This window comes from Diceros bicornis, chromosome 12, assembly GCF_020826845.1.
Source record: "Diceros bicornis minor isolate mBicDic1 chromosome 12, mDicBic1.mat.cur, whole genome shotgun sequence".
Lineage (NCBI taxonomy): Eukaryota > Metazoa > Chordata > Mammalia > Perissodactyla > Rhinocerotidae > Diceros > Diceros bicornis.
This window is the reverse complement of record NC_080751.1, coordinates 24,190,699-24,209,639: the sequence shown is the minus strand read 5'-3', so window position 1 is coordinate 24,209,639 and position 18,941 is coordinate 24,190,699. Positions and strand designations below refer to the sequence as shown.

The following is an 18,941-nucleotide window of genomic DNA, read 5'->3' as shown; positions in this document are numbered from 1 at the left end:
TAATGCAATTCTAGCACTTCACAAACACAAAAAAAGATTTGGGAGAACTTCTTGGCAGCAGATTAAACGAAAGAATGGGTCCAACTTAAGTTATCTCATTTAATTTCTTCTAAACTTACTTTTCTTTTTTCATAATGCCATGTATAGCCTACTGTCAAAAGAACTAATAAACACTCATTATAACTGAAATAGTAGCAGAGCATGCAAAAAAGGAAATATGGAAAAACCTAGTATACCTCAATGGAAAACATTCAATTCCAGATGTAACCACACAGAAAAGCTAAAGTCTAATAATAATGATAACAGTAACAATAATAGTCAACTCATCAAAGCTCATCCAAAAATAATTAGAATACTGCATTTGAGGAAAATCAATGAACAAAAACATTACACATTAGTAGAATATGTGAATATTAGTAGCATATGAGCATCCTAGGGCCAGCAGCATTATGAAATGTGATGCTTATGTACAACCAAATCACTGCATAAAGTCACAGAGGCCAGAGACACAGTGAGGCCACCAAGAGTATGCCTCCAAAGCATCTGTTTCATTCATGTTAATCATTTTTGAGCAATTCAGGCAGGAAGTGAATTCACTAATATTCCCCAGAAACAGAGAAAACAAAATAATAGTGATAGCAAAGAACAAAGGCCTAAGTCCAAATAAACGTGACATCAGCCCCAGTATTTTTGGCATATGTTCATACATAGAAGACTGCCTCAAAGAGTCTCTTGGAATATGCTAAAGTCACTCAAGTAAAAAGGCAAAATTCAATTACAGACCATAACTCATGTAATATATTAACATTTCTCAGCTTCTCAAAGGACTGTTTTCCAAAGGCTTCACTGTTGGGTAGAGATCAAAGTGCCACTTTATAAATAGTTGACTCATCTGTCAAGTGATAATACTTCCTTAACAGGGTTGTTCTCGGAAAAAAAGGGGAGACTATATGAAATTGCTTGAAAGAGAACTATAACAGATTATAAGTAAAATTAAAATTCTAAATCCAACTCAGTGTAATACTTCTTCTTGGTACATGGAGATGAAAATTCTATTAACTTTCTGTTATAAAATACATCACATAAAAAAGTATACAAAATGTATATATTCAGCTAAAAGAATAATAATATTTAATGGACCCCTACTCATCTTAAGAAATGGAACATTACTAATAGCTTGGAGACTCTCATGTGCCTGTTCCTATCATATTTCTCTTAACCTACTCCACACTATCCTAAATTTTGTGCTAAGCACTACCTTGCTTTTATTACAGTATTGACACATTTATATGTATCCTTAAACTATCTATCTGTCATCTATCTATCTCTGTCCATCCATTCATTTTCCATCCATCCATCCATCCATCCATCCATCTGCTTTTGAACCTCATATATATGGAATATGCTATGTCTTTAACTTCAACAGTATTGTTCTCAGGGTAATTTCTTGACATTATTATGTAATTTTTCATATAATCCCTAAGGTTAAAGGAATGTATTATACCCACTTAAAGCAGAAAAAATGAGGCACAGTAAAGCTAGCAACTTGCCATGTTATATGAGAGGACAACAGACAAATCTTTCTACAGTAATTCTGAAAGTAAAGCAAACCAATGACTATCTCAGAGCTTTATAGCACATTCATATTTTTAGCTTCAGTTAAAACTAAAACATTTCTCTAGTACTAGGAGCACAATTAATATTTTTAAGTTGACTTTACATAGCTGATACTTTTTGCTTTCATCTTCAAGGGGAAGTTACATTACAGTGTACTGATGGGAAGTTATATTAAAGTGTACTGATGATGTAAAAACCTTATGTAATATGTAAAACAATATGTAAAACATTACAGTATTCAAATATATTCCTTAAAAGGAAAACAAGAACGAATTAAAGAAAGAATATCAAGAGAAGATTTGTTTTTCTCTTAGGGAATGGACTATTAGAAAACAGCCATATTATGAAATATTCTAATTAAAGAGGATGGCTGCTTAAATAGGTGATTAGTCTGACACTAATCAATCCAAAGATATCATTCACCTGAGCAAGTGGTGGAAGAATCTTCTTGCATATTTGCTGATTTGGTCTCTATATTCCAATATAGTTGTATCCAGGAGTGGTCTTGTTGGAGCGTAGAAGGTTCCAAGGCTTGCCTCAAGCTGTGCTGTGGAATTCAAACATAGCAGCACTAAAACAAGTGAAACTCCTTCAATTACAACAGAATACTCATGTTTGCAGTCAGTCAGGTTTTGCAAACTTGGATGAAATGTGAGCTTGTTGCAGGAAAGATGAAATTAAAATATGACAGCTGGTACAAAAACAAACCTGTGTATAAACTTTCACTTGAGGCAAAGCTGACAATGACTCTGAGCAACAAAAAGCTGTCAAAGCTGAAGAAATCCATAATGAACCAACCTCTCACCACAAATGGGTAATTAAAACATTGACTCATCAAAGTAACACAGTTTGAACTAGTATTTCCAGTAAAATCAACTCACAGTGTACTCAACATTACGCTCCTTAGCGGAAAGGAGAAAACTAACCTTTCTGCATTGGGGAATTGAAATCAGCATTAGAAATGTTTAAGAAATAATACAAATAAGAATAGCCTTATTGGAGTAATAATATCTCGTTCTATTACAATTTTAAAGAAATAGTGAAAGTCCCTATAGCTTCCCTGAATCCTGTCCTAAACAAGATGGTTGGTTTTGTCGAAGTGTGAAAGCTAACACCCCTGGGAGGGATGACATGCTAATCTGCTCTCTGTCAACTGACACCTTCCTAGGAAAGAAGGATTGGAGAACAGGTTTCGATAAACCAGAGGGCTAGAGATTGGGAGAAAGGCATATTTTGCCTACTTCACAATTTTACCAAGACATGCCTATGGGGTTGTGTTTCCTCCCAGAAATACCTGCAAGTTATATAATTACCATAATGGCAAGAGTATGAGTATGTATGAGAACACTACAGTTCACAGTAAGACTCCCCTGATTTTTATGCTACTAGCACTGGGTCGAATAAACAATTCCTTATTTAGCAAAACTCTTTAGTTTTAGGCTTATTTGGGTTTGAAAGTATTAAATACCTCATCAGAATAATTGCTATGGACTTGGCTAAGCCGTTAGTAATTTCTTTTTTTAATCTCAAATCTAGACAGTAAAGTAAGGTGAACTTTAGGGGTATTTTCTTTCAAAGCAGCAGTCAATTTAGATTAAAATTGAATACAGCAATGCTATTGTGAAAACAAGGCCGATTCTCTTGCCATTGCTTGTTTTCTTGACAGCATGTTTCGTACATCTGAAATGTTCGAGGCTACATGGAATACCGGTAACCCTCAGCACAGTTATAGATTCATTAGATAGCCCAGCTTGATGTTTAAGGCAGAAATGAAGATCTCAAAGAAAACCACAACACAGCTACAAATAAAAGAGCTCACTGGGTTCCACTAATAAAAGGAAAACAAATTACCATGTCAAATTTGTTAGATTCAGATAGAATAAATCTCAAAGAGAAAAATTCTGAATATTTTAGAAATGTGTTTTGCAGTTACTTGGGGGGAAAATGCTTATACCTACTTAAAATGTACATATTCTGATAACCCAGCATCATGCAAGCATTTTATTTTAATAGCCTAGTATCATAAAAGCTTTTTATTCCCCTATCTCCTCAATATGGTTCCTTGAAAATATCCTTTATTAAGGCAAGAATCTGATAATGCCCATTTGTGAATTCCCTAATAATCTTTTTTACAATACAGAAATCTTACAATACAAATTCACTAAGATGCTAGCAATTTCTCAGTGTCCTGAGAGTCAATATCCTATCTTCTCCATGTTTCTTCAACTCTAAATTTAGGATCTCTTGTATAGATTGTAGGTACCATAACAGGCTTCCATTTTTTTTTTTTCCTACTATGTACCCAATCTTAAGAGTATACCAATACTAAGAAATAATTACTTGAGATAACTCTGAGGCAGAAATATTACAGTAATACCTAGTACCCTAAAATTTTGAAGTTATACTCTTCTTTTTATATTTAACCAATATTCATCAAGTACGTACTGTGGGCCAAGCACTGTGCTAGACATTTTCTCGTAGAAATACTGGAATCTCCACAGATGGGTTGGCATATCTCCAAAAAGTACATTCAATTAACATTAAATAAACATTTATTGTGGGCCTCCTGTGAGTTGGGCCGAGTCCCATGATACAGAGTTCCTGAAGGAACATGTTCTTACTGATTATTCTTCTCTAAAATTACTAAAATAAACGTTATGTACAGAATTCTATCTAAACAACTTTACTTTGGGAAACATCATAAAATGGAATAAGAAAATCTACAAACATGCAAAGATAATAATAGGAAAAAAAGCTCTCTAGTAAAGACCTTCTGACATATTTCCTGTTTTCCCTACCTTGTAAATTACCTAGGGACAATTTCTCATTGGCCATGATATCCCACCATAAGTGTCAATGGTTATTGCAAAGATGTGAAATAAAGATGCAAATACAAGAATGTTTAGGTGCAATTTACATTAAGTAAATGAATAACTCATAATAAAAATAACATATACTGGATAATTGGCAAATATAAAAATTAATTTCATTATTGTATGTGGCACATTTTTTTTTCCTCCTTTTTTTCTAACAGCGTCTTATCTCTCTTTGACAATAAACATGGCTAAGCTGTTAGTAATTTCTTATGGGCAAAATTACTTACTGAGGGAAGGTAGGAAAATCCTAGCAGACAGAAGGGAGAGAGGTATCAGAACTGCAAGTTAGACTGAAAACAAGAAGGAGCAGCCTGGGCTGCAATTCTCATACACACACACACACACACAATCAGTGGTAAGGACTATTGTCTGGACAAAGGACTAGAGGCGTGAGAGAAAAATATTGATGTCTTAAGTGAAGGAGGAATAAAGACCTTTGTTTGGGGCCCATTGTCTACCAGACCCTAGAGAGTACATGAAATTCTTGATCAAAGTTTGAAATCTGAGCATATTCCTCACATGAACTTAGACTGAAAGGTACAATGACTGCACTGTGAGGTCCAACATAGGTATATACAACAAAGTTCTTCTTTATGTTGACAAATACTATACAGTAAGTACCACATGGGAGTAATTATTTGATATCTGATCTTGTCAGTTTTAAATAGGGCATTAACATTTTTGCCTTTTAATCTCTAATTAAACATAACTCAAAAATATCCTCAAAAAATAACTGACTCAATAAAATGTACTTTATGTATATACAAAACTTATTTATGAAATATAGTTCAAGTCTGACCTTCTCTCTCTGGAGTGAGCTTTTGTCTGAGAAGATGGTTTACAATGGCACTCATGCTGATAAAGCACTGGTGTCCCAGGGTGTCCCAGTTCATACTGCTCAGGATGTTTATCGCCTCACAGATCTCATCACAGTGAATGTACTGGAAGATGATGTCTACCAGGCCTAGCTGTCCTCGTGTGAAGACACCTGTCACAAAAAATGTAAAATCAAGTGAATCTTTTAAAAATAAAAAGTAGTATAGCAAAAACAGAGTAAACATTTCCATAAATGAAAAAAACTGTAATCATTTCTTGCATAAGTGCTAGAAATGTGGGATTTTGAGGGCCTAGAGTAATATGGCTCTGTGGTTAAATCTTCATTTTAAATACCACCTACCAATTCTATCTAGCTTATGCTTATCATTCAGCACATATTGACTAATTTACACTCCACATAATCAAACTGCTTAGACTAAAAGTGAATAAACATGAGAATAATTCTCAGGTAGGCCACAATAGCTAACTCTATTCTTTCTGTCAGTCATTTGGGTCTCTGTGGTGTACCTTTAAAGACAGGGTTTTGATGAGAACACAGTTCTTACTGAACAGCTTCGTTAGTTTTAAGTTGCATTTAGTCTTCAGCCCCACGCACCTGGGGAGTGGAGGGGGTACACATCTCCATGACAAACATAATGTGTCTATATAAATGCTTTTAAGTCTGTTTTTACTAATGGATGCTCTCAATTGATAGTTTCTTCATAGATACCACATACCAATTTATTTTAAATTGGCATTTAGAGATTATTCTCTTCTATTAAAGTAAGAAATGATCAGTATTAATCCTGCTATTGATTCACAACTAACATTTGCTATAAAATATCTTGGTACAATATAAACACATTTGTTTATCCTTTCAAATGAAATAAAAATCTACTTCTAATCTTAGAGGAGCAAGAGCACAAAACAAAGGAGGGGGCATTCTGTTCTAGTTTTATCATCTTTTAAATATGGTTTATCTCATTTGAAACTAATAATTTCTGTGTAATTAAATAATAATAAGTACCAGGGCCTTTTAGCAGGTTATTTTTTTAAATCTTTTAAAAATGGCTGGGTGTAAAATTTTTTTTCTTCAGCCAATGTTTACTGATTTGAGTGAGTCTACAAAAATTTCTCAGTACAAATAATCATAAAGCTAAATGAGAAAAGGTATGTGAAAATATTTGTAAGCTGTATAGTATATAAAATATTACTGCAATTCTTCATTACTATCATCATCATCATCATTTAACTGGAATAGTTGTAGGTTTCCAGATTTTAAAAAATATATTAGTTCATGAGAAAGATGCTGAAATTCTTCATACTAACTTTAAGTCACATCAAAATGAGAACTTGTGCTATATCTAACAGGACTCAACTTGATAGGGAATCTGGGGAATTGCCTTGACTGTATATACTAAGCAATAAAATGTTATTATTCTTTTGTGTTGGTAGAATCAACGAATGCTACTATCCAAAAGCCTTCATGAGCCTGCAGTCAAGCAGTGAAAGTCCTCATAAATCAGGGTGCTTTCTTGGCAGTAAATCTTAATGTGCAGGAACTTTGCATGAAACCAAAAATATCTGAAATTTGTGATTCTATCTCCTAAGCGATACTTCTAGCAAGAAAAAGAATTGATTTGTTGAGAATAAGAGCTAACATATAATCATAATCAAATTGTGCAAAAGGTTATAAAGAGAAAATCTTTAAAAGCAGCCAGAAAAAAAAGACACATGATGTACAGAGAAACAAAGACATGAGTAATTGCAAACCTTGCTTGAAATTATGCAAGCCAGAAGACAACAGCATGACATTCTCCAAAGGCTGAGAGAGAAAAATGAATTAGCCTAGAATTCTATAACTTTATAATAAAGAGTTGAAAATTCATGCAGAAACATAACAATCTTAAATGCACCTAATAACAGAGCTCTGAAATAATAAAGCAAAAACTGACAGAAAAGGAAAAAAAGTCAAATCTACAATTACAGTTGGAGATTTCAGCATTTCTCTCTCACTAGTTGAGACAACATGTAACTAGAACATCAGTAAAAATAGAAAATACTTGAAAAACACTATCAATGAATTTGACTTAATTGACATTTGTAAAACACTTCACCCAACAACAGCAGAATACACATTCTTTTTAAGTGCACATGGAACATCAATCAAGATGAAGCATATTCTGGGTGATAAAACAAGCCTCAATAAATTTAAATGTTTTGAAATCATACAGAGTGGATTCTCTGACCACAACAAAATTAAATTAGATATCAATATAGAAAGATATCTGGAAAATCTCCAAATATTAAAGAAATTAATCAGCATTCTTCTAAATAACCTACGGGTCAAAGAAGAAATCACAAGGTAAATTAGAAAATATTTTGAAATGAATAAAAATTAAAATATCATATCAAAATTTGTGAGATGCAGCTATAGCAGTACTTAAAGGGAAATTTCTAGCTTTAAATGTTTCGATTAGAAAAGAAGAAAGGTCTAAAATCAAGAATCCAAGTTTCCACATTAAGAACCTACAGAAAGAAGAGCAAATTAGAACTAAAATAAATAGAAGGAAATAATAAAAATAATAAATAGCAAATAAACAAAGAATAGAGAAACTCAATGAACTCAAAAGCTGGTTCTTTGAAATGATCAGTAAAATTGACCAAACTCTGCCTCCATTGAGAAAAAAAGAGAAGACACAACTTACCAATATCAAGAATAATCACTACAGAACTACAGACATTAAAAATAATATGAATAACTTTAAACAGATAAATATAACTTAAATGAAATGTATTCCTTGAAAGACCCAAACTATCAAAGCTCATTCAAGAGGGAATAGATAACCCGAGTGGCCCTATATTATTTAAATTTGAATTTGTAGTTTAAAAACCTTTACATACTTCCCCACACACAGACACAACCTGCATGTCCAAATGCCTTCATTGGTGAATTCTCTCAAACATTAAAAAAAAAGAAATAATATCAACTGAACACAACTCAAAATATAAGAGGAGGGAACACTTCCCAACTCATTTCATGATGTTAGCATTACACTGATACCAAAAAATGACGAAGACATTACAGGAAAAGAAAAAGAAACTACAGACCAAGATCTCCCATAAACGGAAAAAAAATGCTTAACAAAACACTAGCAAATCCAGCAATGTATTAAAAAGATAATACATTATTAACAAGAGATTTATCCCACAAACGCAAGGTCACTGAAACATCTGAAAACTAATCAATATAATTCACCATATGACCAGAAAAAACATATAATCATTTCAATAGATGCAGAAAAAGCACTTGAAAAAATTCAACATCCACTCAGGATAACATATCTCAGCAGACTAGGATGGAAGGGGACTTCCTCAACCTAATAACATCATACCTATAATGAAAGACTAAATGCTTTTCACCTAAGATCAGAAACAAAGCAAGGATGTCCTCTCTTGCCACTTCTATTTAATATTGTACTGGAGGTCCTAGCTAGTAAAATAAGGGAAGAAAACAAAATAAAAGGCAGATAACTTGGATAAGAAGACGTAGGGGCCGGCCCCGTGGCTTAGCGGTTAGGTGCGCGCGCTCCGCTGCTGGCAGCCCGAGTTCGGATCCCGGGCGCGCACCGAGGCACCGATTCTCCTGCCATGCTGAGGACGCGTCCCACATACAGCAGCTGGAAGGATGTGCAGCTGTGACATGCAGCTGTCTACTGGGGCTTTGGGGGGAAAAATAAATAAATAAAATCTTTAAAAAAAAAAAAAAGAAGACGTAAAACTGTTTTTAACTGCAGTTGTCATAGTCATTTATGTAGAAAATCCTAAGGAATCTATAAAAAAGTTACTGCAACTAAGAAATGAGTTTAACAGGATTGCAGGATACATGGTCAATATTTTAACATTTTATATCTACATAATCCCAAAGAACAATTAAAAATTATAATTAAAAAATACTATTTACAATAGCATCCAAAAACATGAACAAAATATGTACAAGTTCTTTACACTTAAAACTATAAAAGACTGCTGAGAGGAAATTAAAGAAAACCTGAATAAATGCGGAGAGATATCGTGTTTATAGATCAGGAGATTCAATATTGTGAAATTGTCTTTCCACCCCAAATTGATCTATAAATTCAACATAATCCCAATCAAAATCTATCAAGTGTTTTTGTAGAAACTGACAAATCAGTTTTAAAATTTATATAGAAATTCAAAGGATCTAGAGTGGCCAAAATAGTTTCGAAAAAGAAGACAAACTTGGAGGACTAACAGTATCTGATTTCAAGACTTACTGTAAAATCACAGTAATTAACAGTGTGGTACTCACTTAAGTATAGACATACAGATCAATGGAAGAGACTACAGTCTATTCATAGACACACATACACAGGGTCAAGGTGATTCAATGGAGAAAGGATAGTCTTTCCAAAAATTGGTGCTGGAACAATTGAATATTCATATTAAAAAATTAATTTCAACTCACACGTCACGCCATGTGCAAAAAATTAACTTGAAATAGACCATAAACCTAATTGTAGGAGCTAAAACCGTAAAACTGCTAGAAGAAAACAGGGTTAGACAAAGATTTCGTAGATAGGAGATAAAAGCACAAGCCATAAAATAAAGAAATTTAAGAACTGGATTTCATTAAAATTAAAAACTTAGCTACCCAAAACACACCGTTAAGAAAATAAAAGGTGACAGGCTGAAAAAAAAAATATTCAAAATACTAGCATCTTATGAAGCATTTGTATTCAGAATATATTAAAAATTCTTACCAACTCAATGATAAATAAACAATCCATTTAAACTTGGACAAAAGATTTGAAGACATACTTCATCAGAGAAGATACATGGCAAATAAACCCATAAAAAGATGCTCAACTGCAATAGTCATCAGGGAAATGCAAATTAACACCACTACACACCCAATAGAACGGCAAAAATTTAAAAGACCATTAACGCCAAGTATTAGTGAGAATGTAGAGCAACTGGAACTCCAAAATAGTCAGTTTCTTCCTAATTAAACAAACACTTAGCATATGGCTCAGCCATTCTACTTCTAGGTTTTTCCCAAGAGAAATTAAAATATATGTCCATACAAAGACTTGTACATGAAAGTACACAGCATTTTTAGTGATATTAGCTTAAATGTAGAAACATCCCAAATGTCCTCTGCATGTGAAAAGATACACAAACTGTGGCTCATCTATATAATGGAATACTATTCAGTAATGTAAAGGAAAATTTACAGATATACACACCAATATAGAAAACTCTCACAGATTAATGCTGAGTGAAAGCAGCAAGACACAAAAACAGTACCTATTTTATGAGTCCATTTCTATGAAATTCTAAAAAAAGCAAATCCAATCTGTAATGACAGAAAGCAGATCAACGTTCTTTAGCTTTGAGGGAGGCAGGGACTGACTACAAAGGGTCTTGAGAGAATCTTTCCGGGTGATGGAAATGTTCTATATCTTGATTGTGGTGGTAATCATGAGTATATATACATTTGTCAAAATTCAATGAACTGTACATTTAAAATGGGTACATTTTATTTTACCTCAATAAACTTGATTTAAAAATCCATCATCACTCTAGTTTGAAGAAAGCAGAATGCTGTCTGGAATAGCAGTCCATTTCAAATGATATGAGATCCAATTTTAAGATGACTAGGCATCTAATAAAGTATCTGATATTTCTTTCAAGCAATAAATTACTACCAATTACTACCTGGGTAATATATAATATTTAAATAACTCATTAAAAATAAATCTTTTGAAGAAAACATACTTCTTACAAAAGTTCTAAGAGCAAAATCATACTACTTGTTTTTTAGACAGAATGACACATACACATGCACACACACACATTGCCTGTGATTTTCAAAGTCCTGTGTGCGAGAAGTTAGCTTTAATTGTTTCTAGTTTAATATTATCACTTGAACATTTAACCTTTTTCTAACTTTGTAGGCTCTGTGAGAGCATTGTGGGGGCACTCCAGGTTGAGGGAATGCTATCAACACCACCATAGGAAGGTGATAGTGTGAGAGCACTTGCCACGATTGGGGAGATACACTAGTGCAGCACAGCTAGGGAGATGAAGTCTGAGAAGCAGACAAGGACTTATTAACCACTGAAGGATTTCAGGCTGGAGAATCCATGACCAACTGTGCATTGTTAGATCACTCTGGTGGCAGTTCAGGGGATTAACTGGGGGGATCAGATGGGAAGATTGGAAGGCAGAAGATTACAGACAGAGGGCCACTGCTTGATCATGGTAAAATAGGGAAGGTCTAGATTATGGTAATGACAGCGAGGCTGAATAAACTGAGATGTTTTGACAGTATTTAGAAGGCAGAATTGATGGGATTTGGTCACTGACTGGATATGGCATTAGGGGTGAGGAAGGATTCTGAGATGACTTCTTCCTTGGGATTCCATCTGAATAACTGCACCATCCACCAAAATGGAGAATACAGGAGGAGAAGCAGGTTTGGGGAGAAAGACAATGACTTCATGTTTGCATATAATGAGTCTGAGGCATCTGTGAACATCCAAGGGGAGGTATCCAGTAAGCCATGTGGAGGTGAGTCAGGAATAGTGTGGGCTGAAGTCAGAGATGGGATAGAAAAATTAAAAATAAACTCAATGTGTATAAAATGGGAAGAGAGCTAAAAATGGAACCTTAGAGAGCCTCAACATTTTCATGAGTAGGCAGAAGAAGAGCATAAAAAAATTGATGAAAAGTTGCATCTGGGGTCATGGAAGGCAAGTACGATGAGAGTTGTATGATGGTGGAAGTGGTCAGCAACCATCAAATGCTGAAAAGTCATCAAGTAACATCAGAGAAATATACATATGAAGTAGGAAGTCACTGGTGACCTTTCCAAGAGCAGTTCCAGGAGAACACTGAAGACATGAGCCAGAACACAGTGCTGTGAGGAGTGAATGGAAAGTGAAGAAGCAAAGAAAGTCAGTGTTTACTATTATTTCAATGAGTTTGACTATGAAAGGAAGGTGAATATTTGATAAATAAGAGAGGGGGAACAATTTTAAGGAAGAGATGTTTGTTTGTTTTATGGTGTGGCTTGGGCCTGTATCTGCTGATGTAGCAAGATTCGTGGGGGAGTGGTGACAAAATAAAGGTGTCAAAGGGAATGTCGTAGGACCCAGAGTGGAACTAGTGGCGGAACTAGTCTTGGACAAGAGGAAGGGCTCCTTTTCCATTGAATTGAGAAGGAAAGATTTATGTACATGCGGATAACCAGTTGGTTGGTTGGGTAGGTGGGTGTGGGGGTAGGTGGGTGGTGAGGAGCAGATAAACTTAATCAAGTGCAAATTTAAAGGTGAAATGCTCTGTTAAGGGGGCAGGGAGCTGATCATGTGAATTTAAAGAGAGCAGTGAAGGTTGGAAAAGGTACTGATGAGAATGGGAAAGCTTTAATATCTCAGTAGTATAATTAGGGACTCCTCTTTTTAAAATTAATCTCAGTCCATATATGTGGAAATATGGACTAATGACTGTCAGGTAAAGAAATTCTGATTACGGCCGGCCCGGTGGCTTAGCGGTTAAGCGCACGCGCTCCGCTGCTGGCGGCCTGGGGTTCGGATCCTGGTCGCGTACCGACGCACCGCATCTCTGGCCATGCTGAGGCCGCGTCCCACGTACAGCAACTAGAAGGATGTGCAGCTATGACATACAACTATCTACTGGGGCTTTGGGGGGAAAAATAAATAAATAAAATCTTAAAAAAAAAAAAGAAATTCTGATTACATATTGCTTTATATAAAACAGTACTTCTTGGCTTCCATGTGAGAGGATGACCATTCTAGCTCCCTCCTGAGAAAGACATGTTCTTCCCATTCTTCTAATAACAGCAGTGATGGCCTTTAATCCCCAGTGCATTTGTCCAATGAGTATAAGGATTTAGAATAGAAGCTCTAGCCTTGGAGAAGAGTTTTCCTTCAACATTACACTAACTGACCTAAGAGTCAAACTCCAAAATCTTAGCATATTGGCACCAGCCACTGCCACATTTACATATGATAGCATTCTATTTTAAATTATGATCTATCTCAGCTTCTTAAATTGTAAGCTACACCTTTCATGTCAAACTTTCCAAAGGCTTGCATAACAAGCATATGAAAAAAATCTCATAAATGCTCCCTAGTGGGGAAACTGCACATGCAACTACCTGTTTATATATGCAGTAACTTGAATTATACATGAAAATTCCACATGGATGCCCAGAATCAGCACTGTGTTAATTCAAGAAGTATATTAAAATTTTTGGATGTATTTAGTAGCAGATACTAAGAAAAATCTGTTCTTCAAACAGGGTTTTCTTAAAAAAAAAAGATCTGTTAGTTAGAATCTACTGTTTCAAGGAATGTACTCTTCCTAAGAAAAATAAATAATCTAAAATAAACATTAATCTTATAATACATTTTAAAAAATTCTGGAAATCTCCCTATTTAGCTCTTTTCAAGAGCCTGTAAGATTGTAAAGTTTCCCTATCCTATAAAACTTAAGAGTCATATTAAAAATAAAATTTAAATGATAAATGTCAGTTGCAGAAGTTATCACCTTTTCATTTGAATGCTTGACTTCTATTGGATAATTCTCTTCCAAGAGACCTTCTTGGGAAAAAGAGGTGACAGCCAACTCATTGCCTAATTGATTTAGGAACAGTGCCCAGGGAGACAGTCCAATTAAGTTTACAAGCTGGCAATTAGCAGGAAGCCCTCTAAATCCCTACACTGAGAGCCTGTTTACTTTAGTAAGAAGGCAAATGTGCTAGAGATAGGAAGAGAAAGCTGTGCTTTTTGCAAAGCTGTTGTGAATAGGCCCAAAAGGCAAGGTTGAAGAAAAGGTAGGTATATGTGGGCAGACAGCCTTCTGTTTGACAGGTAACTGGGTAATTTAGAGGAAGGATGTATGTGTGTGTGTGTGTTTTAAGAGACATGCAAAACATCTAACGTCCACTTTAATGAGCGTTGTGTACAGAGACATATAACTGTTAAACATGTAATCGGGCAAAGTAGAACTGGATTATCTCACAATAAATGAGATTCCAAACATTTTTTTCTTGGACAATATTAACACTACAAATAGATTTAGTTGCATTTTTATTATGGGGAAAGAAAATAGCCCTCACATTATATCCATTATATCTTTCAGGTTAATCAAGTCATTTTCACTAGATTTATTTCAAGTATTCAATTTCAGAGGCAAGTAGATCCATAAAAAAATAAACTAACAGCTATTTAACAAACACCACAATGTCTTTAAAAATTGAACTTTGTACCACAGAGCCAAATCCTGTAAGGAGTTTTAAAATGTATTTATCTTTCTATATTTTCAAATACAAATAATGTGTATTAACTAAAATCTGTTTTTTAAACCTAAGTGAGGTTTTCTTAAGAATGGTAAATTATACAAAACTATTTAAAGAATACCATATATTTCAGGGCATAGCTGGTAGTGGAAAACTATAAAAGGCAAAAAAATCATAATAAAATTTTGTTTTAAAGTTTCCTGGTTGAAATGGGCTACATAAATATATAATTTTCATAATATTGATAAATCCTTTTGAAAATTTTTATTTAAAAGAAAAACAAAAAAAGTTATACAAATATCTTTAGCAAACTCTAACTAAATATTTTCTTTCTCTTCTTTTGAAGCACTTGCTTTACACAGTTCCAATTTGGGAAGCAATGGACATCTATCATCTAAAATAACTTTAATGGAAAAAGTATTATATTCTTACAACACAGAATTTTTTTAATGGACATCATAAATACTTTTAAAATATTCACATGCCTCTTTCTTAAGGAGTTTTTTTAGTAGACAGTTTATTTTGGAAAGTATCAAATGTGAAAAGTTAAGGCTTTTTATTCATCATAATGGATAATTAGTGCAATTTCCAAATTCTTCAATATCTAATGTTTCTTGACATTTAGAAAATCATCCACAAAGCTTTTTAAGGAAACTATATGAAATGTTTGAAAGGCAAGCATATTTATGGGATGACAAACAGAAAATCTACATTCCAAGAAGAGTTTTATCTTAATTATAATGTCACCATCATAAATACTTTAATTTACTTACTCACCAACTTCCTTGACTTACCAAGTTTAAAGAGAAGTACACCCAAAGGTCCTCTGTCAAACCTGAGGAAGAGGAGATCATAGATGTCCCCACTTTCAGGCTTCTGAGTAACGACCTGAGGAGCTGTCCACTGCATTTGAACAAGACCGCTGGAAACATCAAAGAATTTATTGAATTGCAGAGCCTCCCTGGGGGAGCGGTCTTCAGCCAAGAGCTGAATGTTAATAGGTGATAGAGCCATATCAAAAATTTGCAGCTCCCCTTGGTTGCTGCCAACTAGCAGAATGGCGCCACTTGGGTGGCAGCATATTAATGAAGGCAAAAGTTCAGCCTGGGCTAAGAGAGTCACTCTACGGTGAGTTTCATAAAGAATTACTGAAGAATCTTCACAGCCCAGAATCAGTTTGTCTTCAGTAACATTCCTGCAGCAGCTAATGGCCTTAGATCTTAGTGGTATTCTGGTGACTGATACACACTGGATTTTGTTCCGAACACATTCATAGATGCAGCTGTCAGCCATGGGCTCTTTGTCTACACTGATGGAGCGCTCCACTGTCAACACCTGATAAGGCTGTTTGGCGCCAAAGCAAACATCCAGCGGATCACATTCTGTGCGGACAGAACTTAGAACCTGTAAGAAATGTATCAAGTATGTTCACATAGACCTTGGTTTTTCTTCAGCTGTCACACATAGGCCTGCATATTAATCCAGCATCCTATTGAAGACCATCAATTATCACCTTAAACATCAACAACATACAAGTATGTATGTGTATATGTATGAGTGTGTATATATATCTCACATAGAATACATATATAACATATATAGCACATATATAGCACAGCTGCAGAAATTAAACTATAAGATTTTAACTTTAACATTTTGTTTTAGAACATCTGTAAATAACTTAAAACAAATACATCTCACAATTTATAAAAGCTAATAAGGAGGGCTTTTAGTAAAATAATATGGTTAGCAGAATATCTAAAAATGTCAGAAGTTTGATTTTTAAAAGGATGAATAAAAGACTTTAAACAATTTAGCTAATCTCCTTCTCAATTCTGAAATTATTGGTAAATTACTCACCAGAAATATATTTTTAATTAGTAGGGCAGGGTAGGCAAAGGAAAAAACTTTAGAACTCTGTTAACAGTTCTGTAGAAATATTTTACTATCAGAAATGTTATGAAAGGTTGTTAAGTTGACAAATGAGTAATAGAAAGAAAGAATAATGTAATGCACTGGTTTTAAAATAAAAAAATTAAGACCTGGTAAGTAATATAATTTGTCAATACTGAGGAAGTAAAATTTAAAAAGCATCTTTGCGAGCCAGCCCTGATGGCCTAGTGGTTAAAGTTCACTGCTCTCTGCTTTGGCAGCCCAGGTCCATTCCCCAGTCATGGAACCACACCACCTGTCTGTCAGTTGCCATGCTGTGGCGGCCACTCACATAGAAGAACTAGAAGAATTTACAACTAGTATATACAACCATGAGCTGGGGCTTTGGGGAGAAAAAGAAAAGGATCTTTGCTGTAGAAAGGAAAGGCTACAAGAAACACCTAGGCAGAAGAATAAAGAAATAAAATAACAGGCCATTCACTTTATTCATATGTAAGTGTTGGAGGCCAAGAATCTGGAGAGTGGTACTAAAGACAATATTTTCTTTCTTTCTTTTTTTTTTTTTTGTGAGGAAGATTAGCCCTGAGCTAACATCCATTGCCAATCTTCCTCTTGTTGCTGAGGAATACTGGCCTTGGGCTAACATCCGTGCCCATCTTCCTCCATTTTACATGGGACGCCGCCACAGCATGGCTTGACAAATGGTGTGTCGGTGCGCACCTGGGATCTGAACCCTGGGCCGCACATCAGAGCGCATGCACTTAACTGCTACACCACCAGGCTGGCCCCTAAAGAGAATATTTTCTAACACTTTGTCAAAAACTTCAAAATCAGATGTAGAACATTAAAAAGCACATTTACACACATAAAATTTCATGAAACTATACACACATGAGCGTGTACACACCCACACACAAAAGTGCATGTAAAATCTGATGAAATCCAACTAAGGCCTGTATCTGAGTTAAGAGTATTGTACTGTGGTCATTTTCTTGGATTGACAATGTACTATAATGTAAGATACTATCATTGGGGCAAACTAAGGGGAAAGTACAGGAAGGGAAATCACTTTTGGCAGGTTTAGCAATTATTTTAGCAGTTTCTTGAAAGTCAAACTATTTGAAAATTAAAAGTTATTTTGTTTTAAGAAACCACAAACAGCTATGTTACATAGTGCTGGCTTGGGGAGGGGATAGGAGGTTGATGTGAATTTTAAAAAAAATCCATCCTACACATCACCATCAAACTAACCTCCTAAACTAAATGTTTTTGGTCACACTCCCCTGTTCAAACCCTTCATTGACTACCTACTGACTAATGAATTAACTTTTTATTCCCCTGCCTGGAATGCAAAACCCTGTAGGACCCATATCCAACTCCTTCCCTCCCCCACACTCTCTTTCCTGCTCTTGTTTTTCTTTATTGTCTAATAAATATTTGAGTATGAGCTATAAGTGCCAGGCACTGGTCCTGGGTCCTGGGGATACAGCAGTGAGTAGGTGCTAACCCTCAGAGAACATACACTCTAATGGCTGAAGATAAAGCAACAATTCACAAGCAAACATACACATATGATATTAATGATCCTATATATGTACGTCCTAAGTACTATGAAGAAAAATAAAGCAAAGTAAGGGGAATGGGGAGTGGCAGGAGTGTGTGTGTGGGGAATACAGATATCCCAGGACAGGCCTCTCTGATAAAGGTGTCGGAAGAGCCGTCTGGGAGAAGAGAGCTCCAGGCAGGGGAAATAAACACCCTGAGGTGGTGCTCTTGGCCTCATCAAGGAACAGCAGGAGACAAACAGGGCTAGAGAAGAGGGAGGAAGAAAGTAGTGGGAAGTGAGGGAGGGGAACAGATTGTGTAGTAGCTTGTAGGCCACTACAGGGACTTTGGCTTTTTATCTAAACGAGAGGAGAAGCTATAAACAGAGGAGGAACGGGATCTGACTTGCAAAATCTAGTGTTATATCATATAGTCTCCCCTCACTACTCTATTCTGAGTTCAAACTAAAACCTGCCCTGCGTTTTCCCAGCTCTATAACTTAAATTAGTTAAACAAGGAGGCCATTAGACTGATAGAGCTCTAATGCCATGGGAGCCTATGTAAGCAAAGCAAAATCTAAGCCAGTAAATGCCACAAAGTTACAAAATCAAAACACTAAAGATAACCAATCACAAACAGCCAGCTAGGCTTTAAGCTATAGCCAATCAAATAATTTTCTTTCTTTGCTTCTGCACTTTCTCTATGTAAGTCTTTCCCCTGGCTCCTGTTGGCCTAGTATTCCTAATCATTTCCAGTTTGGTGCTGCCGAATTGGAATAGATTTTTGCTCAAATAAACTCTTAAAAATTTTAATATGCCTCAATTTATCTTTTCACAACTTCACTC

At 35.2% G+C, this 18,941-nt stretch overlaps 1 protein-coding gene across 11 annotated transcripts in view; it reads right to left on the bottom strand.

Moving 5' to 3' along the window:
• Nucleotides 1-18,941, bottom strand: part of WDPCP (WD repeat containing planar cell polarity effector) — a 381,979-nt gene that overhangs the window by 211,178 nt on the left and 151,860 nt on the right. For 9 of the 11 annotated variants that reach the window (XM_058551107.1, XM_058551116.1, XM_058551109.1 and 6 more), the window contains 3 exons: nt 15,453-16,062; nt 5,293-5,481; nt 2,041-2,164 (listed from right to left, as the gene is read on the bottom strand). In XM_058551107.1, coding sequence (XP_058407090.1) covers nt 2,041-2,164; nt 5,293-5,481; nt 15,453-16,062 — 923 coding nt within the window. Of the gene's footprint in view, nt 1-2,040; nt 2,165-5,292; nt 5,482-15,452; nt 16,063-18,941 lie in introns of those variants that run through there. The other 2 variants (XM_058551118.1, XM_058551115.1) reach the window with 2 other exon arrangements.